General features: G+C 38.3%; 1 protein-coding gene across 13 annotated transcripts in view; it reads right to left on the bottom strand.

Moving 5' to 3' along the window:
- Positions 1–2,621: 2,621 nt before the first annotated feature.
- The window catches only part of CAPRIN1 (cell cycle associated protein 1), a 34,640-nt gene continuing 14,016 nt past the window's right edge, over positions 2,622–23,245 (bottom strand). For 2 of the 13 annotated variants that reach the window (XM_083602029.1, XM_083602034.1), the window contains exons 4-19: positions 22,876–22,962; positions 21,576–21,814; positions 21,379–21,461; positions 18,452–18,586; positions 17,447–17,499; positions 17,276–17,362; positions 14,643–14,798; positions 13,974–14,082; positions 13,445–13,506; positions 12,648–12,758; positions 12,223–12,372; positions 11,865–12,018; positions 11,178–11,372; positions 10,273–10,373; positions 8,422–8,485; positions 2,622–7,007 (exon numbers count right to left, since the gene is read on the bottom strand). In XM_083602029.1, coding sequence (XP_083458155.1) covers positions 6,943–7,007; positions 8,422–8,485; positions 10,273–10,373; positions 11,178–11,372; positions 11,865–12,018; positions 12,223–12,372; positions 12,648–12,758; positions 13,445–13,506; positions 13,974–14,082; positions 14,643–14,798; positions 17,276–17,362; positions 17,447–17,499; positions 18,452–18,586; positions 21,379–21,461; positions 21,576–21,814; positions 22,876–22,962 — 1,851 coding nt within the window. In that variant the 3' untranslated portion in view covers positions 2,622–6,942. The remainder of the gene's footprint in view (positions 7,008–8,421; positions 8,486–10,272; positions 10,374–11,177; positions 11,373–11,864; positions 12,019–12,222; positions 12,373–12,647; positions 12,759–13,444; positions 13,507–13,973; positions 14,083–14,642; positions 14,799–17,275; positions 17,363–17,446; positions 17,500–18,451; positions 18,587–21,378; positions 21,462–21,575; positions 21,815–22,875; positions 22,963–23,245) is intronic. The other 11 variants (XM_083602040.1, XM_083602039.1, XM_083602038.1 and 8 more) reach the window with 6 other exon arrangements.

The raw sequence follows: 23,245 nt of genomic DNA, 5'->3' as shown, positions 1-23,245 counted from the left end.
AGCGCCTCCACGTTCCGTTTTCCAGCTTTGCTTCTCAGCCATGTGCGTTGCCCGCTTCCGTTCCTCGAAGGGCTCCCGTGTATTTTATCCTCGCAAAGAAGAAGAAAAAATCTCACCCTGTGATGCACTCCGTCGTTAACTGTCGCCAATAGCGTTGCTGAGAATATAGCCCTGCAGGATGAGCTCCCCAAAGCCCATCTGAGCTCTGAGCTGGCTCTGCTACAAGGCATTTTACCCAAGATTACACCAACTGCCCTACACCTGAGATCTACATAGTGGGCAGGTGGGGATGTGGCTGTGGTAGCCAGTGAACAATTGGGAGCCTTCAAGTGCATTGCCAATAAACACGCACTCTACCACAGAGCCATGGTCCTTACTGATGGTATTGTCAAGATGCAAGCCTCACATGTACACGATTAAGTGTTTTCAAATTGCTCCCCAGCAGGGCTTTTTTCAGCCAGAACTCAGGTCCAGCACCTCTCAGATGGGCGCCTCTAAAATGACAAGAAAACAAGGGGAGTTCATAGAGAGTTCCGATACCTATTTTTCAAGAAAAATAGCACTGCTCCCTAGTTTGCGGGTGCTTTTCAACATAAGCCTGTGCTTTACTCTGAAGTGAGCTCTACATGGGACAAGTGCCTAGTGAGTAGGAAATTTAGGTAAATAACTTATTTAAATCACCTTCTCTAATAGAACAAATCATTTTAGTGTCACGTAGCACACCCTACATATTTTCATTGTAGTCCACCAATTAGATCAAGGAAGTTTGATTTAGTCCCAAATGTCTGTTTGCGGGGAGGGAAGTGCAGGGCTGGAAAGCAGGAGTCCTACTTTTCTCCATTCACACTCAAGATATATAAAACATGACTACACAGTAAACAAATATAACTTCTCAAAAGACAAATATATAGCATAATGGTTATCAGGACTATGTGTCATTTTTCAGCCATTTGTAATACGGGTCACATTCAGACGATATATATAACACACTAGGATATCACTCTTAACGGTGCTGAGGGCTGTGAGACCACCGGTGTTCCCTTGCCAGTTTACTGGGAATAGGGATTGTTAAATCCCTGGGAATTATAGTTTTGGGAGGGGATTAGAGGTCTCCAATAAGTCTCAGAACACTTAACAAGTTTGACAGTGGTATCAGTGTTTTAAATGTATGGCATGAAGGTGGCCATTCTCTGCGTTTTCCTTCTCTGTTCAGGCTTGAAATAGTTGCTGCGAATGAAACAAGTATCCCAGTGTAGTTGTTTCTATGTAGCCTTTACCGACGTGGATGATCATTGTGAACTTCAGAAATGTATCCATGAACATGGTTTGAACCACAGTATTAAGAAGATTCAACATCACAGGAAGGAGACAGGCTTAAGATGAATGGAAGTGTTGAACATTAGGCAGTTGCACAGGGCAGTTCAACGGGAAATACAACCTTCATGGATATTTTTATTCTTAATGTTTGTTTTTAAAAAGAGTAACAAACTGAAGACAAATACATGGCTAATTTGACATTAATTTCAGAGTTGGATCTGCAGATATCAGCCCTATGTATGCAGTTTATAACAGATGGGTGTTGCTTAGGTTGACACGCTATTCGGCTTGTGCTGCTGCCATTATAGAATTTTGCTTGTAGAATGGTGCTTAAAAGGGGGGGCTTGGTTGACAAAAAAGCTAGTGAGTAAACATGTTTAGCATGAATTTCCAATAGCCAAAGACTGTAGTATTGGGTAAGAGTTTACTACTTCCTGAATCAAGGCAAAACAGCGTAACAGCAAAGATGCTGCAGAATAAACAGGTGGGAATTCAAGCATCTTCCTCATGGTATTGAATGAACTGACCCTCAGTTCATTTCACCGCAGATGAAATATTATGCAGCTTCTCTATTTGGGCATTAACACCCTGAAACATGGGTTTCGTTCACATATCCACTTTTACATTAACTATAGTGAAAGTCTTCTCAGTTTTATTAAAATCAGTTCTGGAATCTAGTTTTAACTAGCATTATCTTTTGAAAACTTTGTACTACTTAATAAGCTAGTCTTGACTCTTTTGAAAAAGTAGACTTGTGTCTATAGTAATTACTCTGAAGACAGGGGTGGAGAACCTGTGGCCTTTCCAATGTTGCTCAGCTCCAATCCAACCCCCATCGGTCCCAGCCAGCACGTTCAATGCTCAGGAATGATGGAAGTCTCAGGTTTCCTGAAAATACTATGTGTACCTAATTGCCTGTCTATATTTACATTAGAAGTGTAGTCCCATGTCAGATTCCTTTACTATATGCTGAAATTTCACAACTATGCCAGCAGTGTCGTTTAAATATTACCTGACTTTCACCCTAAAATTTTAGGTTGGGTTGCGATTTAAAATACATTTAAAAGTTTTAAAAAACTTAGTACAAAAATGCAATCACAAAATTTAGGTGTGAAATTATGCAGACACATGATTCTTCTTTGCACACACCCAGTTGTGTTTAAAACCAGGCTTCCTTTCTTTCTGTGATCTAGGATGCAAATTATCTGTACTGGCAGAAGTTCATTTGGAAGAAACTGGTGGCGAGATTTCAAGTAAAATCATGATTGCTGGTGATGTCAGTGTGAAAATAATAAAGCTTATAATAATTTAAATTACATTGTTTTAATGAAAATCCCAGTTCTCACGCTTTTCCCATACAAGAACTACAAAATAAATGCCTCATTGGGCTGGAGCAGTAAAAGGCAATGGTTCACCAATCTGATCTGCAGTCAAAAGTGCAGAATACAGCTGCATAGGCACTAATTTCAATTTCTTCCAGGAACGTCCAAATTAATCACTACCCTCAATTTTCTAATTTTTAAAATTCACAATATTTGCATAGATATATTATTACAAGCTTGGCTTTGAACAATTCTAACACAACATGCAATTTAATAGTCACATTAGGCAACAGTCACAAGAGGGGCAACTTGCTATACTTTTAATGTACTACTGTAAGCACCTCTTCCTATCCAAATGAAGTGTGTAATTTTTAAAAAGGAAGATTGTACATTAATTAAAAGAATGCTAAGCTGATTGCAACAGTAAACTTTGTGTGGGTGAAAAGAGATGAAAAACATTACAATGGCAACACCGAAATCACAGAAAAGGCAGGCAAGGTTTTAAAATGTAATTTCTGTTAAGTGGCAATAGAAACAGGAATGACCCAACACACATTTGAATGTACTGGTGGTATTTAACAAAAAGTAGAATACCAGAGAAAGATGCAGGGCAAAGCTTTGAAAGTTTTTTTTTAACACCAGTGGTATTTTAACATACACTGAAGTTTAGGAATGTAGGCTGCAGTGGAATTTTTTAAAAATATACATCCAGAGTGTTTGATTCTAAATGTCATTTTTTTTTAATAAAGTCATCAGCTTAAAGGTACTGCAGTTAAAAAACAAGGCGCGAAAACACCAAGGCAGACAAAACAGTTCCATTCACTTAATGTCTACAGATTTTACACATGAGCACTTTTCCTTAGTCTCATATGCAAATATAACTCCTACATTGCCTTCAATATGTATTTGATTTCTGTTAAACTGTTTGCCCCACTTTTAACACCATTCAGATGCAGAAAAAGTAATAGGAGGGACTCAAACTGCTTTTCATTTTGACTTGTGAGAAAGGTCTAGGAGGATGTAGATGAACAGTGAACCGATCATGAAGACTGAACACAGAAATTCTATTTTGATGATAAAGCAGTAACTCTAGAATGGGCACCACAAACAGACACACCTTTCTTAAAACAATTCACAAAACACCTGTAGATCTCATTACTAGAGACTGTTGTGAAGGGCAGTAGTTTTGCCAGATTAAAAAGGAATTAACAAGTGTATTATTGTATCAATATATTAGATAAGAGTCTGAAGATCGTAACTGAACTTTTGGATCCTGAAAAATAATTGGAGGAAAACACTATGGTTGGCATCTGTCTCTCTCGGGAGAAGCACTATCTCATGTCTTTTTGATGGCTGGTCACGGAAGAAGACAGGATTCTAACATACAAAGTGATGATCTAAATAAGGCAAATAAATACATCTAATACTGCTCCTAAGTTGTTTGAACTGTAGCTTTTCTATCACAAATAGGCCTCTATTAAATAGTACTTCACTTTTTTCCAAGCTATGAAGGTGGATGACAATTTCCTAATTCAATATAATCATTTAAGATCCAGTGATCATAAAGACTACCACCAGTGAAGTCAAAACATCACCACGTTGGTCTCCAACTCAGGGGTTGCATCCAGAAGTGGAACTCTATTAATTGTACACTTCAATGGACAATGGGGAGGTGATGGTTTTGGTTATTCCTCTTCATGCCCAGCAGCCTCCTATGCACCCTGCAAATCTGCTCCAGAGGCTTGGATGACCCTTTGGAACAGAATGGAAGGTGACAATTAAGGAAAGGGGAAATGAAAATTCTGTTTCCCTTCCTTCAGCGGAAGTGACCATTACGGTGATGTCCCTTCGGCAAACAAAATAGATACAACCCAATGCCTTCTGGTCATGTTGAGTCAATATGAAGAACATAAGGAATCGATAATATTTAGAACAGTAGAGCTCAACTTTAAGTGTACTTTAGTTTGATTATATTCAAATATAGAAGAGATGAAACACTGAAAAGTTGTCAGAAATAAAACAGTCAACAAATATTCCTCAAATTGGTTTTCCCAATCTTCTCTGAATTATTCCGTAACATTGAATGAGTATCTTAGTGCTGTGTTTTGTTTTTAAATACAGCAAGGGATTCTGGCCTTTATAGCTACAATATTGGCCCTGAAAGTACAAAAATAGTTGGGTAAAATCTCAGAAGCCAAAGAGGGAGGTTAGCAGTATTTCCAAAGTATTCAGAATGTATGGCTTGATTGTGCTGCATGGCTCCTTACAGCCAAAGCTTGCAAAAAAATGTGTAAAATAACCACAAAGCATGCTATTTGCATAATTCATACTTGCACAGCTTTTCTAGACAAAAATTGGGTGTGTGGTTGTGTGTATAATCACACCACAAATTTCTGCCTATTTAGTTCCTAAATCTGAACCTTTGGCTTCAGATACTGTACCAACCTGTTAGAAGACTTGCTTAGCTGTATAAAATGGATGGGGGTCACTTTTTAGAAATGCAAAAATGCTACTTGTAAGTACTTAGTAATTGCAACCTAGGGCAACCTCAAAGATGAAAGCAGGTAATTCTCATGGTGATAGCTGAAGTCTTTCTCCTTTCTAGATAAATGGAGGTGGGCACAGATGCTAAGTAATTTAAGAAGAAACCACTACTTGCCCATCAGATTTTAAAAATCTATTCTCTTTTTCAGTTCAATTAACTATATCCATGAAACAAAAACAGTCTTAAAAGGGGATCAGCACCAATACAAAAAGGGCACTGTGCACACAGAATCAGCCTTCTGCAAATATATTCCCAAATAATTCAGAAACTCTTGTTCAGTGGGTTCCATGGGCTGGACTGCTACATTCAACTGGTGCCATGAATACAATTGTCACTACCTGCTCAAACTTTTATGTACAGCTCATGAGATGGCTTGAATGATCAGCTTCAACAGTCTTCAATTGGGAGGGGGGCAGAGAAAGAGAAAGATAGAAAGGGAGAGGGAGGGAGAGAGAGATGACTGCATCTCATCAGAAAATAAGTTTCAAGACTCCACAGAAGATAATACACCTACTAACTTTCTGAATATCTTTGAACGTTAACATTTAAAGTTCTGGGAATGTGCTTCTGAAGTTTCTGTTTCCCTATTACATTTGCAGTAGTCACTTAAGATACGTTAAAGAATACATTTTTTTATAAACATGTTTTATTTATCTTGCTTAAATCTGTAACTGCTGGCTATAATTTCCCTTAAAGGGGAAACCGATCCAAGCACATACTGGTGCTTTTCAAAAGAGAGCAATTTAAAAGGGCAGCAGCAGGGATTTGAGATTTCTTAAAACCTTCAGGCTGCAAAATAGAAATAATGTAACCAAAAGTGTTATGAATATCCATTAATTCCCATCAGTACCGGCATCAGTTATTTGGGCAATAATACAGCAAGATCAAGTATCAGTGGCAGACAAGGGGAAAAAATAAGGAAAGATAAGAATACCAATCCTTACAAATGTCATTGCTATCCCAGAAATGTGTTCAGGAGAGAATTCGTTAACACTTCACATTGCAAACAAATGTGGCCATTCAGATTACATCTTCTATTTCTTACAGAAAAATTTAAAGTGCCAATCAAAGCCTAATTCTGGGTTTACACAATTATATCAACAGCTACACAAAACAATTAATGCATCCCTTTGCCACAGCAAGTCAGGCCTAATAAAAAAAAATGCTGTAACTAAGGGTGTGCCCTAAGCTGTCCATCAGCTTATTAGTTGGGGTATAGGCATCATTTATTATGCATCACAGATGTTCAGTGCTTCAGTCTAACAGAAAAAGCTGAAATGCAGTTGCTCTGTCAAACCACAATTCGCTTCTTCCATCTTCCTTTCATGTAAAAGTTTAAATACACCAATTTTCTGAGTAAAACATTTAGGGATTTAGATATTTTTATCCGAATTTGCTGCAGCACTATATAATGTCAATGGAGTCAGTGGGGTTATTTCTGCCTGTTCAGTTAACTATAGAGATTTTCATAACCCTAAAACTGCCATTTCTGCTTTTAATCAGAGCAAGGGTAAAAATTCTGGATCTCATGTGCAAGGCTCAAGATGATGCTTAGGATAGAACATGCAGAGTAAACGTCGTTTCTTTCCATATCCAGGTATAAAGCTGACAACTGTAGTCTTGTCTTTATGGGCAATGAAAATAATCCCTTTACTATGAACTTCCTATAAAGGAGAACCAAGAGATAGCTCTTCTGGAACATGTATGGTACACTGGCCAGTGTGTTTTTGGCGTTTAAATGTAATCCTGTGAATTAGTTTAATTCACTTGCTGAGCATTCATTTGAGGCATCCCTCTGTTGGGTCTTGGGGGCCCTCCACGACCTAGAAAATAAAAATAGCATTTTATTTTTGGATCAAGTGAGATCCTTTAATAGTCAGAATGGCTGCCTCTCTAAAGTCTGGTCCCCTACTATGTTTGTCTAATAAATGCCTAGAGACAATAAGAAGAGGAATGATACCTATTTGCTCACCAGGTGAAGACAGGCTTTGAATGTACACAAACTTAACTTACATCAGTCTTAAATCTAACCTTTGTTCCAAATGCCTACCAATCTACTACCAATAAGCCATAAACCATATTTCAGTGGCACCTGAACACAACTAGAAAGTACTATTGAAATGTAGTAACTGAATAACAGTATTGTATACAGTTCTAAAACAAAATATAGTATAGACAATTGCCAGTGTGCTCATCCAAGAGACTAAAAGGGCAGAATCTGGTTAGAACTACTTCCAGTGGTTCTATTTCGTATTTCGGTACATCAAAGCAATCGTAAGAAATTCCTGTAATTTACTTTCGTTCAATGGATTTTCTGGAAGGATTTATAATAAAGTTTGCACTAGATGAGATTTAGCTATCTTTTTTGCCTCATCTTAAGTCCTACATCCATTTTCAGCTGGTGCACTAAAAAATGATTGGCTTCTATCCACTCAAGAGCAGGCATAGTACCAACATGTAGGGTCCCCCACCCACAAGACTAAAGAGCCCTTCCTCCCACAAAGTGTGCATACATTGGTGACATAAGGGGGCACTGCAGGGAACTAAATACCTGTTTACGTGCTTCCTATAGCACCATCCAGCTTCCTTCTGCACATCCTGTGCTCATATTGGCAAGGGAAATTTGGGGTGGGGTGGGGTAAGAGGCTCTACTGAGCCCTCTGGAATGAATTCTTGCACCCACACTTGACTGAACTGCAGCCACTGCTTTGCCTATTTTCCAATTGCAAACTATTTTGTACACTTAAGTATAAAGCAGCAAACAGAATAAAGTTGTAAATATGTATGCTATTTACATGCGAAATTGAGTAGGTCTTTTTCAAGAGATTCCATCTGGATACAAGAATATAGCATCTTATGTAGCTGAAAACAGAATTTCTGAACAGGCTACAAATAATGCAAGATCTTTATTGAAATCCAAGTAGCAATAGCAAAATACAAAAGCAGACACTATTGGAGCTTGCCAAACATTTTTCACAGCAGAATTACACACCTCACAATTGGGTAAGCTTACATTTTCAACAGTTGCTTGGGCAAGGAATAAAAAGCAACCTAGTAGCCTTAAATAAAAGCCGAGAAAGGAAGTTTAACAATATACAGTTCAAAAATCAAATTCATGAACAACTTTCAACAAATGTCTACAACAGTTAAACACATGTGAACTGAAACAGCTGAAAGTCTGCAACTCCTAAGAACCTCTCTACAGATTCAATCAGAGATTCACCACTTGAATATTACCTCGAGGGGCTCCCCGAGGACCACTTTGTCCAGAGCCACGCTTGAAATTCTGTTGATATCCATCCTAGAAAAAAAGATGACCAAACAGAAGTGCAACAAGTTGCATTAAAATGGTTTTAAAAGTTTGTCATTTCAGTATTTTATTTCAGGATATACCGTATTTTTCGCTCTATAAGACGCACCCGACCATAAGACACACCTAGTTTTAGAGGAGAACAGGAAAAAAAATATTCTCTCCCTCTCTGCGCAGCGCCCCTTCAGCGAAGTGGCAGGAGAAACGGAGCCCCTTCCATTTCTCCTCCCGCTTCACTGAAGGGGCGCTGCGCAGAGAGGGAAAGCTGCACAGCGCCTCTCCAGCGAAGCGAAGTCAGGAGAGCAAGAGGGATCGGAGCGCACCGATTCCTCTTGCTCTCCTGACTTCAGCGAAAGCTGCGCAGCCTGCATTCACTCCGTAAGATGCACACACATTTCCCCTTACTTTTTAGGAGGGGAGTGCGTCTTATAGAGTGAAAAATACGGTAATTTTTGGAAGTCCCTGTCCAGGATTCAAATGGGCATATGTGCTATTTCAGTCACACCCTTAAAAGCCATTTCAGAAGATTGGGGGACAAGGGGATGCAGCTAAAAGAGAAAGCCATTAGCACCCTTCCTTTCTTGTGCACACATAGAAATGCTTTCTGTTCACACATGGGGCAGATGGAATTGTGGCCCCAGGGAATCAAAACCCAGAAAATGACAAGCTGGTATTTGAACACAATTTTGCAATGTCCCTAAGAACAGAGTTCTCAATGTTGTTCAGGAGGGGTGGGGAGGGGAGAGAAGACAAGAATTTGGAGTGGTGAAAGAATACCTTTTTTCTCAACTTCCACCCATCCCCTGGTGATCCTATGTCGTTCCATATAGCACTAGGCAGCTGCCCACTCCAACCCACAGTATTTTATAACTATAATTTGAGGCAGGAGAAGAGAAGCACGGGCATCTTTTTTCATTTCCTTCCTCCTGAGAAAGCCACCACTTCACTTAGGGAGAAGAGTTGGGCTATTTAACCGCACAGCACTCATTCCCTCCCAACTTGAACCCTCTGCAGCTCCAGGGTACTTACTATATGCTGCCAGGGGCTTGAGTAGGCCAACTTCCTATCTCTGTCTGCCCTCTCCCTCCCTCCAAATGACACACTTTCTGTGTCTCAACTCAACCAGAGGTATAACTGGTAAGATTCTCAAAGGCTGCTGGACCTCTGGTTTTTTAGGCAACAGATGGGGAACCTTTGGCTCTCCGGATGCTGCTGAACTACAACTTCCATCAACCTCAGCAAACATGGCCATTGGCTAGGCATGATAAGAACTGTAATCCAAAAACATTTAGAAGACCAAAGCTCCCCCACATCTGCTCTAGACTCTCCTCTCTCTTGGCCATTAGCAGTTCAAGTTCACAGATTGCTGTCAGATATTTTGGGGTGGCTCAAGTTAACAAACTGCCTTATAATTGGCAGTATAATTCTATACTTCTACATACTTGAGTTATGTAGAAACTTCTCCCTTATTCTTTGGTGAGCTCATTTTGCTTCTCAATTGATAAGCCCCTCACCTAGTAACATCAGTACTAAATGGAGTATGATGACAAATGGATGCAGTCTAATAAAGCAGACTAGGAGGCAGAAAATATATAGGCAGTGGCCTATTTGTACCCAATGGGAAAACTGTTAACCAAGAATTTCTAAACGTAGATTTTATCTTTAGGTTAAAAATCAATCCAAATATTAATTTCTTATGCAATGAAACTTTTATTAAAATATGCATTTTCTCAAGCATTATAAACTAAGGAACTCTTTCCACTGTCCCATCAACTTACCCGCTGGTAGGTGGAATAATCGCGAGGAGCACTGAATTGTGCCTGTGTGTAACCACTATTTGGAGTGTTGGAAAATGAAGGGCGGTAGCCATCATAACCTCCTAAAAATCAGAGGGGAAAACTAATTGAAAAGTATTGCATACCTTATAAAGGATATATGTATATATTCAGAATAAAACAATATTCAATTTAAGGAAAAAATATTCTGTATTAAAGAAAGCAATCCAAGCTGGTAAGCTTTCAGTATAGACATTGTAGTTGTAGTCCAATATCATCTTGGGACCCAAGGTTAAAAAGCACAGTGACAGGCTTTTACAATGTAATAATGTGCAGCAGGAAAATACAGTATGCGTAACACCTAACCCTTCCTGATAACAAGTAAGTGGATACACATTTAAACTGCACCTGGGCTCCTGGGCACTATTCATTGTCTTCAGTTTTGTTCAAGCCTTCACATTGTGTGTAATATATATTTAGCAATGTCATTATTTAAAGTGATTTAATAAATGCAGGCACCAAAATAAAGAATCCCACCAAATGCCATAGTCTGAATAAATGAAAGACTTGCTTTTGTAAGCCAAGGAAGTAACAAGCCCTGAAAAAGATGCAGCCATTTAGCAGGTTACAAAAATGGAAAGTCAGTTTCATACTACATCATGTTACGTTTCCAGTCAAAAAAACTCAATTGTTAGTTCATATTCATAGCTTGCTGTCATGTAATTTTTACTTAGTACCATATGCACTAATATTATAGCAGAGCAAAAGCGGCAGCAAGCTGACCACTCTGTAGTATATTTAATTTTTAAAAAAAATCAAAGCATGCCACTACAATGCTTAAGCTTTTGGACAGTTTGCATTTCTGGAAAACATTCAGAATTAGTCTCAAAAGGTTTTTAAGTTTTTACCTCTAAACCCATTGGCTGGTCCCCTGTATCCATTCATTAAGCCTCGAGTGCCGCGTGATCCACCACGAGACACTCCTCGGCTGTTATAATAAGGCTGACTGTTACGTGGGAACCCAGTATTCTGTTGTGGAGGCTGCTGGTGGTTACCTGCCACTTGATGGGACTGGTCCGGGGAACCATGGTAGGTGCCAACCACTAAAATGAAGAGAGAGAGAAGAAAGAAGTGCAAAAAGCTTGAATTTACTTATAATTCCAGTTTCCTAAAGACTCAAATAATATCAAGCTAACTCACCAATGAACTTTGCTTAAGAGCCACCAAGTACGACAGTAAATGTTTACCTACCTAAAGAAAGATTGTTTGCAGAATTAAATTGAACATTGCAGTCTAAATACCCTGATCATTGAGAATGCTCTCTGGATGTCCTTTGGCATAACCACACAGATTTAATTTGATAGTGCTTAACATTTGGGAGGTGAATTTTTATTTCATGTAGTGCATAAATGTACCAAACTGCACTTTTCTCCTAAGTCCCTACAAATACTATAAAACTTCCTTCCACCTCACCATACATGCTTGAAATGCTACTTCAACAGCATCAATCAAGATATGCTTTGTTTGGTCTACATTATCTTGAAAACTTATCTTTTCATAATGAAGCATTTAAGTTCTATCTTTCACAAGTTTACCTGTCTGAAGCTGCTGTTCTTGCTGAAGTTCCGATTGCTCTACTTGGTGAGGCTGATTGGAGAAAGGCTGGCTGTAACTGGTCTGGTACTGATTTTGTTGCTTTAAAGTTTCTGGCTCATTGACAGGAGGAACAGGTGCATTCATGTTAAATACCTATAGGAGAAGTAAATGAGAACCAAAGAGATTCAATATTCTGAATAAATTGATAAATTACCAAGTACACTTTGCAACTTTTATAAAGTTAAATGTCTTGGAAACTATTACTACTGTCCACGGTACAATTAACCATTATGTAATCAAGATGCTGACTTACAAATGTTTTGCAATCTATAATAAATATGATTGTTTAGTACTTACTGTCTGCATGGACTGGAATGGAGCTGCATTAACATTGATTCCGCTGCTATGCAAAGGTTTGCTAGAGGCAGCCTGAAATACCTGAGGCTGGGATGCAGCTGGAAGAGGTGATGATGTTGGTGTCTGATCTGCACTTAAGGTTATTGAAGCCTGCCAAATAAATTTCAATCTGATGTTAGCAAGCCATGAATCAACTTCGTGTGATATCATATTATAAAAGCATAGGTAACTGATGGCCAAGCGTTCCCAAGACAAGGATAAGCTAAGATCCCTACTTATCTAACACTTATTATCATGCTCTATGTCTTTGAGATATGGACCTAAGCATTGTCCCTCTACACTACACCCATATACATGAGGTTCTGGAGCAGGTTACACTGAATCAGTAATGTCCCTCCTCCCCTTGCCAAGCAAAATGAACTTGCCTGAATCTGGTCAATTGATTCTTTCTGAGGCCGTTGTTCTGTTGAATGAGAAGGCTGATACATGGGCTGGGATGCTGTATATCCCTCACTTGTGGAAGAAACCAAGGGGACCTGTCAAAGTTTTAAAATTAAGCAGATACTCCTGCCAGGGCCTCTGGGTAAATTTCTTGCTATTAATCTCATATGGTTTTACTGACACCTGCGCTAACAACATTCTTTTGCTCAGTTCAATTACCTTTAGTATTCATTACTCCCAGTAAACAATTACAAGTTTTGCCAAAAGTTTTATTTTGCAAGTTTCCATCACAGGCAGATGAAAAAACAACATTTTGATAAAATTTTGCCACATTTTAGTATCTGCAGAACTGCATGCAAACATAGATGTTCATGCTCCTAAGTGCAGGCTAATACTAATTTCAAAATACTTGGGCCTAGGATAAGGACTTTCGCATGATGAGGGCAGGAATAGGCCTCAGACATTCCTGACAACACACAAATTAAAAGCTTGTTATGAGCTAGGTGAACTGAGCTTACAATACACACATTAATCATCAGATACAGATGTTTCTTTCAATTCCTTGTGGACTGGGAAGAAAACACTGATAGGCAAAACTTTCACATGGGGACTCCTGAGGACAAATCCCAGGCCCAAACATGTAATAACAGGAATCTGTCTTACAGAGCACCAAAAGACTGATGTGCCTCTGGCTTGCCTATGCCGACTGGCAGCAGCTCTCCAGGGTTTATGGGGAACAGAGAGGAAATTCAGCCAATAGTTGTCCAGGTACAGTTCTTACCTGTGTGGCTTCAGGTTGGACAGGAACCTGGGTGGACTGCGCAAGCCTCGATTCAGTATGAACTGGAAATACAGTAATATTACCCATAATAAAATAGTGTGTGTATGAGATGTTATCTGAACTACTGTCTAATATAAGCTTATACATTTCTGCTATAGAATACTGCATTGAAATTAAACATTAGTTTTCCACATAAAACCTAATAGCTGCAAGCACAGCCTCAGATTGTATCCAATTTTTTATTAATCAACTACTTGCTCTTTGTTCAGTATTTACAAGCCTGCCATCAAACAGACTTCACCAGAATATAAAAATTAGTTCACATCCTACTAGCCTCACTTGAAAACCTACAAGATGACAAATGTTTCTACCAGTCAACTCCCTTGACAATATTTAAATAATGCACATTTCTAGATTTAGATTTCTGAATGCACATTTCTAGATTTAGATTTCTGAATTTTTAGTAACTTAGTACTTCCAACTATACCAAAATCTTACTCCAACTAGATATTAATTTGATTTTACCAACCTGGAGGGCAAACCATCTGGGGTATATCCAAGTTTTGTGCTGCATTCATAGGCTGAGCTGAAACAATAGCAGGGTCGAGGGCCTGATTCTCAAATTCCAACATGGAGTCCTAGATAATTAAGACAAGATTCAAGCAAGCTACACAAAAAACAAGATCCCTTCAAAAGTACCATATATACTCGAGTATAAGCCAATGTTTTCAGCACATTTTTTATGCTGAAAAAGCCCACCTTGGCTTATACTTGATTGAGGCGGGTGGCGGCGGCAGCAGAGGGACGAGTGACCCAAAAGGAGCCCTTTCTCGCCGCTGGTCCCGCCACCTCTCACAAGGGCAGGCACAGGAGCCGCGGTTGGGAGAGGTGCTGCGCTGTGCCTTTCGGGCTGCTTGTTCTTCCTCCGCCGCGGCCGGCACCACCAGGTTTGTGGTGTGGTGAACTGGCTTATACTCAAGTCAATAAGTTTTCCCAGTTTTTTGTGCTAAAATTAGGTGCCTCAGCTTATATTTGGGTCGGCTTATACTCGAGTATATACGGTAACCAGCAAGCCAGCCAGGGCTGACCTCTCTGAATTAAATGAATGCAAGTGAAATGTGCCCCAATTTCAACTGGACTGTAATTCCCGAAAATCCCTTTTGACCAAATCCAACTATGAATAAGGAAAACAACATACCTGCATGAAGTTGTAGGGGCCTTGCATTTGTGCCATAAGGTCCTGTACTCGTTGTCTCCTAACAAGAGGATCTGCTTGAGCCACAGCAGTAAGCGTATGGGCATCTGGAACTGGAGGAGATGTAGCCTGTGGCTGTTGCTGGAGCGAATTTACCACCTACATCAGAAATGGCCAACACTGAGAGTCAGTCTGTCAGTTTCAGCTACTGGCCCACTATTATTATCACAACCGCTAAACTGGATGTGCAAAATATGATATGTAAAAGAATGCATTTCCTGCAAAGGAAAGCATTCTCTTTTAAAAATGAGTATTATAACTTAGTATCGCTGCTTGTTCAGCTTCACTAAAGATAGAGAAGTGAAAGTTGGCTGCAGTGAAAGTCGAGGGCACTAACATCTGACAATCCACCACTGAAACCCCTTTATTGTCAGCATCTATTTTGCTCACATGCTTTTGATGTTGATTGGTAATATAATGAATAATGTTAATTTTAATCCAGACTGACAAATAATCTAATGGGTTCTGCTTGTGTTCAAGAATCTTTATCAAACATTCCCACTCATCAGTTATTCTGCAGGAATATGAGGAAAACTGGCTCTGATGTTGTGCAAAGTATATAAATGCAGTTCTTTCCTCTGCAAGAATATATGTTGCAAGATCAAAGCAAAAAGGAAAATGTATCAACAGAGTTAATTTGTGTTCCTTGAAAATATGTAAAATGTGCCCATGCGTTTTGCAACTGCGTGCATGCATGCTGCTTTTAGAATGCAATTGCATTTTGACATTTGAGGCTTTGAATAGCTGTAAGGCAAGGCTTGAAGTTCAGTTGTGCATTGAATTATTTCCATTCTTCAAGAGAGATTTCAAAGTTCTTTTTGCCTTTTGCAGACTCAGGAAATATTGGACTGGAGATACTTTATTTTAAGGAACTTTATACTACAAATGCCTGTGGAGAAAATGGAAGGTGAAACTTGAGCAGTGTTACTAATAAAGTTGTTTCCACAGGAAACAGGTGTTCGTGTGTATAAGTTGCTCAAAGTATATCTACAATTAGCCCTATAGCATCTAAAGCGGTGATAGGGAATTTCTGATTCTCCAGATGTTGTCCCAGCAAACCCAGCCAGCATCGCCCACAGTCTGGGACAATGGAAGGCATAGTCCAGCAACAGCTGGAGAGCCAAAGGACATTCAACCCTGCTCTGATTAAACACTTGTGGTGCCACAAGTTAGAGGCATTAAGGCAAGCAATGCAGTTTTAAATAGTCAAGGAATCATCAGCATTATCCAATACCTTCAAATTTTATAAAATTGAACTCCAAAATAGAGTGGACTTCAAAACCTGGTTATCCCAGAACCAACATTTAAAGTCACATCATGGCTCAAAATGCACTGGTAATACTGCTGTAGTAATGTAACTTGTACATATATTTCATTGCACTTTTTATTCTATTTAAATTTAGCTCTTTTTTTGTCTACTAATGCAGACATTTGGGGCTAGGTTTCCTGCCAAAAGGTTTTCTTCTAGTGCTAGAAAGTTCTGAGTGTTTCACTGAGCAGGCAGAATCCATATGTGAGACTGCAGAGACCATGAAGAATTAAAATAGCTTTAATATTCTTATTATCCAGAATTTCAAGTGTAACATTTTAATCTCAGGAACAGGAGAAACCCACCCACCCACCCACACAGTTACAATCCTAGGTAACAATTCTTCTTTTTTAAAAAACTATTTCATTTGATAACCATCAACATTTATCACAGATAGCCTTGCAACTACAAATGTTAAATGCTTGTGGCTTTTAATGATATATTGAAATTCCACATAAAATGCTGCATCCTGGCTTTAAGGTAGATGAACAAAATGTTACAAAGTCTACTTCAGATAGTCAACTGACAGATGCACCATCTCTTCAAAGGCTGAAGACAACTGTGGACAAAGCTGTAAAAATTACAATTAGTTTATATTCTAGAGTTAGAGTGAACCAATGTTTTATAGAGCTCTACCATTCTGAAAACATCTGTTCTCCCTAATGGATGGGTTCATTCCAATTTGTTAATGGAAACTATCTTAGGACAGACAGCATGCTGTAATTAGTCCTCCAATACCAGCAATACAAAGACTCCTGGAATATCAATATAAATCTCAATTACACTAATTTACATATGGGAAGGTTTAGTGACTGTAGGAGGAAATTATAAAACAGCACTAGAGTGTTTAATAACAGATATAGGCTTGGATCCCCTTCCTGCTCACTTCAACCCCCTGCTCAATCTAAAAAACTACTTCTAAGTCTCAGATTCTACAGAAGAATGTCAGAAGTAGTACTGAGAGCTACAGAGGAAGTGGGATACTGGCAGAAATAAGAGGATGGAACTTGTATAAACACCTTTGTATCTGAGCCATTTTCTTCTAACTTGTCAGTCTACTTTTAGTTGTGTACTAGCTTGTGAAATGTGATTTAGTTTACATACTGAATTTTCGAAATTAACTGTGGGCAATAGCTAGCACTGACAAGGGGACTACCAGCTCAATCATGCTAAAAGACCACAATTCTCTTTAGATTTACAGCTGCATTCAAGCTACGAGGGAATGAAAACAGATTGTAATGTTACCTAAACATTCAGAACACCTTACCTCAACAGTTTCAACTGTCCACTCATCTACCTGTTCCTTCTCACTACTGCTGAACTGAGTCTCTGCCATGAACTGTCTGTTTACATACTAAAATAAAAGTGAGAGAGTACAACAGTAAGACAGTAGCATTCATTTTTAAAAGGTGCCTACAATCTTTCCACTGTTTAGTACCTCTGTTGATTCAACTTCACTGGGTTCAGTGTATTCTTCCGTTGGTTCTGGCTCTAAGAGGAAAATACATGATTTTAGGTAATGCTATACTGAAACATAATACATAACTTTTAGTTTACCGTTACCTTACAATTTTAATTTACTATTAACAATTTTAGTAGAGATACATTCATACAAGAAACCACTTTTTGCAGTGTTGCGAGCTTATATTTGGTGCTTTTGTTTGCTATTTATTTGGGGGTTTTTTATTTTGAAGCTTTTTCAGTTAATTTGTTTTTGTGACTGTGTGGATCCCAGTTCAGAAATTGATTAATTGATTGTGTGACTGCAGAAATGGATAAAAGCCCCCCATCCAAACAATGACTATGATCAGTGCAGGTAAGGAATAAAAATAATTTTTATTTTTATCATCTACAATACTGTTTTATTTATTTTATAGTACAGTATGTTGTTTATTGCTTTCATTTGATGGATCAATGGTCTCGTAAGATAGTAAAATTCATGTTAAATTGCTGTTTGAGGGGTTGCTTTTGAAAGTCTGGAACGAATTAATCAGTTTTGCAATACTTGCTATGGGAAAGCACGCCTTGGTTCTGGAACTCTTTGGTTTTGGAACAGACTTCCGGATGTTTGAGAACCAAGGTACCACTGTAGTTAAATTTTAAGTACTTAAGAATTTAGTATGCATACAAAACGAAGGTTGGTCATAATAAGCACCCTGTAAAGGAAACATACCCAACACTACAAACTTTATCTGGTTTAGAGAACTACAGGTTGTCTGGGGAAAGCCACAGAAAGTTTTTTTAAATCAGTTTAAGTTTGTAGGATAGATATAACCAGTTACACAAGATTCTAGTTTTGTTTTCCATGGCCGGCTCCAATAAAATAGTAAAGGTTTCAGTAAGCCTATAAATCTACTGAAGTTGCAATTCTATGCACATTAACTTGGAAATAAAACACATTAACAAGCCTAGGATTAGGCTCCAAATATATTTTTTTAGTTACCAGTTTCTGCAACAGCATCTTCAACTGTAGGTGCAGACACCGTCTCCTCCTCTTCACATAATCCATTCTGCTGGTTGTGAGTGTCAAAGTAACTTGTTTGAAGAATACGTTCAATAACTTCTCTTAGGGCTTTATCTGTTATAAAAACACAGATATTTTTAAAACTGTTTCACCCACTAAATACCTGAGCATTTTAATTTTATCAAATTATTTTATTATTATAAACACTAACAAAGGGCATTGCAGATTAATACCTTGCACTACCTACAGCACAATGATCTATTTTGCAAATTTCTGCATTGTTTATTTTTAAATAAGGACTTACTTAAGATGGAAGTCATTGTATGTAAATCCAAATTCTTCAAGAATAAATTTGTGTATCAATGGATGATGCGCACACAATTCAACAAATTAGAATTTTGGCTCTTCAGTGTTTCTGGAAGTTAAAAACTATCCAAAGCCTACATGCAGGAATAAGAACTCCTGACTTGTTAACTTTCACTAACATGAGAATGGAAGAAAGGCACATGATAGAATAAAAACGAGAATTACTTGTCTAAAGGTAATATCCAATGTTAATCTTACCCACTGAAATCAGTGGCTCCGAGTAACGTAAGTACATTGCTTTCAATGGGTCTACTCAAAGTATGATTTGGTCAGGTATTATCCTAAGTGGCCATGCCACATATTAAAATGGGCAAGGACAAAAATAAATCATCTAAAGAGAGAAAAGGAAACAGAACCTCTACACAAGCAAGAATGAGACCATTTTTCTGTAGTGTTATATGGTGCAATTTGTCTGTCACTGAAGCCACAGGTGTATGAAGTATAAGAAAAAAACTGATAGGCCAAGCTCAAGTTTAAATAGAGGAACTGAGTAGCCAGGACTAAACTAAGGTCTCAGGTAGATAGAGGATGCCAGTAAATGTATGCAATGAACAACATTTTGAGAAGGGTGTGAACTTGTAGCACCATGCAAGATGACAGGTAACTGATAGGTATTTGTATACTATTTTGACAGATAAAGCGAAACAGGATCAACAGAGAAGAAACAGTATTTTTTTACAAAGAAAGGATATGGACAATGGACATAAACCTATAGGAATCTCTCAATAGAAAGGACTTTGATATGGAAGTGATCACAAATTCTAAGGTATAAACTTTACTGATGATCCTCTGAGTGAAGAGGAACACAGCAAACCTGCTCAAATATGTGGGAGGTAACTATTCGGTCTTGGTCAATCAGACCAACATGCAGTACCGACAGTTGTCTCCACTGAAATGCTACCTTGATGCTCACCAAAGGCAAATTCAAAGCTCTGGGTGAAGTGACTAGATGTTGACACTTGAAAAAGACGAGAAGTATATGCCTAGCATTAATATAATCGTATCTTGAGTGTGCTTTTGCAGGTGTGATAGGAAGACACAGAAAAAAAAATTATCAGTTGCATCTGAACAATCTTGACAATTCTGCCAAAAAATTCCATGGCATAGTAAGCAGTCTAGGGATCGAACAATCCCCTAGACATGATGTGCATTTCCAAGGAACAGAAAAAGCTGTTGAGTTCATATTTCTAAGTTCCAGCCTTCCCCAAGGATTCAGTAAAGCATGTATGAGTGATGCATCCCTGCAAAACTCTTAAGGCATCTTATGAGTAAAATGTAGACAGAGATAGCAATGCAGAAGTGTTTAGAAAGTTGTGCTCAAACCAACAACTGTTCACTTAATACCAAGTTGAATTTTCCCAGTTAAAGTGACAGACAGCAGATTTAAGACACAAAAAGAAATACATTGTGACACAAAGCACTTCCCCCACTGAGACAACAAAAGGAGAGAGCTCCATCAATGACAGGAAGCCATAGCATTCAGGAGAGTAGCTTCCATACACAGAGACAGTACCTCCAATTAACACTAAGTAGTGGTGTTCAGCAACCAAATGTACTGTGTATTTATGTCCTGTCTGAGAGCTATGCAGATCACTCATGAGACCTAGCATAGCAAAATTAGCAGGTCATCCTATAGGTGGCTTAATCTAAACACAAACAGTCTGGACTCAATTTTACATATGCACTGCAAATGAATATTATGGGAGATAAACTATGATCTCAACCACTAAACCAGTAACTGAAACATGAAAACTATTTAAACCTAGATTATTAAAATGACAAACAGTTTCAACACACAAGTTGTACCCTTTAAACAAAAATAGCTTAGATAAACTTTTAATGACAAAATTCCTCAGCAAATATGACTAAATATAGTGATTTAAATACACTACTCTTGATTTGGTTCTTGAAGTATGTAATCACTTCTAAATATATTTTCTACCATAGCTTCTTTCAGCCACTGTAACAGTTAATTATTTTTGAAATAATGTTCTCCACTCCTTTAACTGTGAACAATTCTTCAGAAGGCTCTGGATTTATATAATATACCAACTATGACTGTATACAGCAATTCCATACCTTTTATGTATGACCACATTGTACTTAGGCATCTGTACGCTGTACATGGGAGATTCCATCAAATCACCTGAATCTAGTTTCTTTAGTGTATTTGCTGCAAAATTTTACTCCAGCTATCAGTTACGACTTGATAGGCCAGTGAAATTATCTGTTTTACTACGTCAAATGAAACTTTGAAAGGCTTTTTTGCTAACCCAATTTCTGGAAAGCAAGTGTTGCTAAGTGGTCACAAAATACTGATGAACAAACGGAAACCAGCAATGGTTTTCATTAAGTGCTGAGTAAGGTTACATGATAATAGAATACAATCTGCTGTAAATTAACATATTGTCAGCTATTCAGCTACTATATAACCACTGACACTGGAAATAGCATGTAACAGAATCACTGTGAATACTCTAAAAGCTTGGTATTTGAAGTGCTACTTTAGCTCTAATGTTAAGAAAGATAAACATACTTACAGGTTGTTCCACATACAGGCTTTTCCTTCCCTTCCAGTAAGTCCCACAGATGAATCGATGCCTGTTCATACTGTTCACTCAACCTTCAACAAAAATATTAATGGAAGCGTAAGATACCTCAAACCACCTATGTTGCAAAGGAGATTAATTGGATTGTTTCATTAACCATATCAGAATCATTCTGGCAATCACAATACCTCACATTCATGTCCCGTTCAGGTTCAACTAGCTTGTAAAATTCATCTAGTGTTGACAGTTCCGTGTCTGTTAATACCGGCACTCCATTTGTTCCTTGCTTTAGGTCATTTCGCACTTCATCATCACCCAATTTGTCCAAAATAAACTGCAATTCAAGTACTGTTTTTAAACGTTTTTGCTCAGCTTCTTCTCTCATTAGCTGTTCCCGTCGAGCTGTCTTCTTTATTGTTTTTTGAATCTAGTAATAAAGTACACTAGGTTAACAATTAACTGTGACCAGTTTAAACTGTTACCCTCTCTTCACTTATGAATGAACAAAAAGTAAAATATTCCCAATTTTATCAGCATTTCAAATATTCTCAATGTTTCCCAGAAAGTTTTATGGAATGTGGACAAACAGGTATGCCAGCTGTCTTTCTCTACTTCCATTCTTCCCAGTCCATTGCCTAAGTCCTCCACTCCCCATCATCTGTGGTTTACCACCTTTCTAGAACTGTATCTGTGCCTCACATACTGCATTGCAGCATCATGCACTATCATCTAAAATAATACTGAAGCATAATGGAACCAGACTGCTGGAACTTATCAAAAAGGTCTAAAGAGATTCTAGAAAACCTGTTTTAATATCTGCATAATGTATGTGAAGACTACATAGGATCACAGACATTTTTAATCTTTCAACGTTTGCGATCTCAACAATAGAAAAAAAAATCAACTTTTGACTCATGTTGTCCTCCTCTATTCCTTCTTTTCAGCAGAGCTATGTCAATTTAAAACAACAACAACAGCACCGGATAAAAGGAAAGGATTTGTCATCATTTAAAAGTGGGAGTGCTTCTTTATTAAACTTCTTTTGTGCTCTTTCAAATGTAAGAAAAATCAGCCCAACACTGCTACTAGATACATGAAAGATGGGGGGGGGGGGTATCCACATCAACCATATTTTAGGAACGTCATTCACAGGTACCACATTCATTTTGACCAATAGCACAATCCTAACTAACCATGTCTACTGAAATCAATAGGCCTACTCCCAAGTAAGTGGAATCAGGAGTGCAGTCTAAAACGTTAAACATGAACAGAGAAAAAAAATCTCACTGTCCAGTTCACAAATCACAGTCAAACCATGGCTTGGGAACATGGTGAGTGCTCATTTTATTTCAACTTGCTAAAATGATTCCCTTTTCCACTTCCTGATTCACAGTAGTCAGTTTGCCATGACACACAAAGCAGTTTGTTGCCTCTATGCAGCCAGTGCCCTAAGTGTCGTCTGAACTGAACCATCAACTTTTTACTTACATCCTGGCTCAGGGCCATGAAACTCCTCTGCAGTTCCTTAGCAAATTCCAGGTTATTACTGACTTCTTGGTGCTTGGACACAGCATCCTGGGGGAGGGAGGAAAATTAACGTTGCCTCTTTTGAAGTTTGAAAACTTGGAAGACTTTCCCAACTTTAATCCTCAAAAAAGAAATCTACTGTACGCTAGTCTTTACTTTAGTGTATAGACTTTCCTCCTAGTCATTTGCATAGAATAGTTCCATATTTTCCCTAATGGCAGAGGAAGTAAATGTGTGTATAGATATGGTAACAATACACCTCCGCTGAATATAATAGAATATAATAATATAAAGTACTGTTATTAAGGTCTCTCATTATCCATGATAATGC

This window comes from Podarcis filfolensis, assembly GCF_964270895.1.
Source record: "Podarcis filfolensis genome assembly, chromosome: 1".
In the NCBI taxonomy this organism is placed as follows: domain Eukaryota; kingdom Metazoa; phylum Chordata; class Lepidosauria; order Squamata; family Lacertidae; genus Podarcis; species Podarcis filfolensis.
This window is presented reverse-complemented; position numbering and strand designations above follow the sequence as displayed.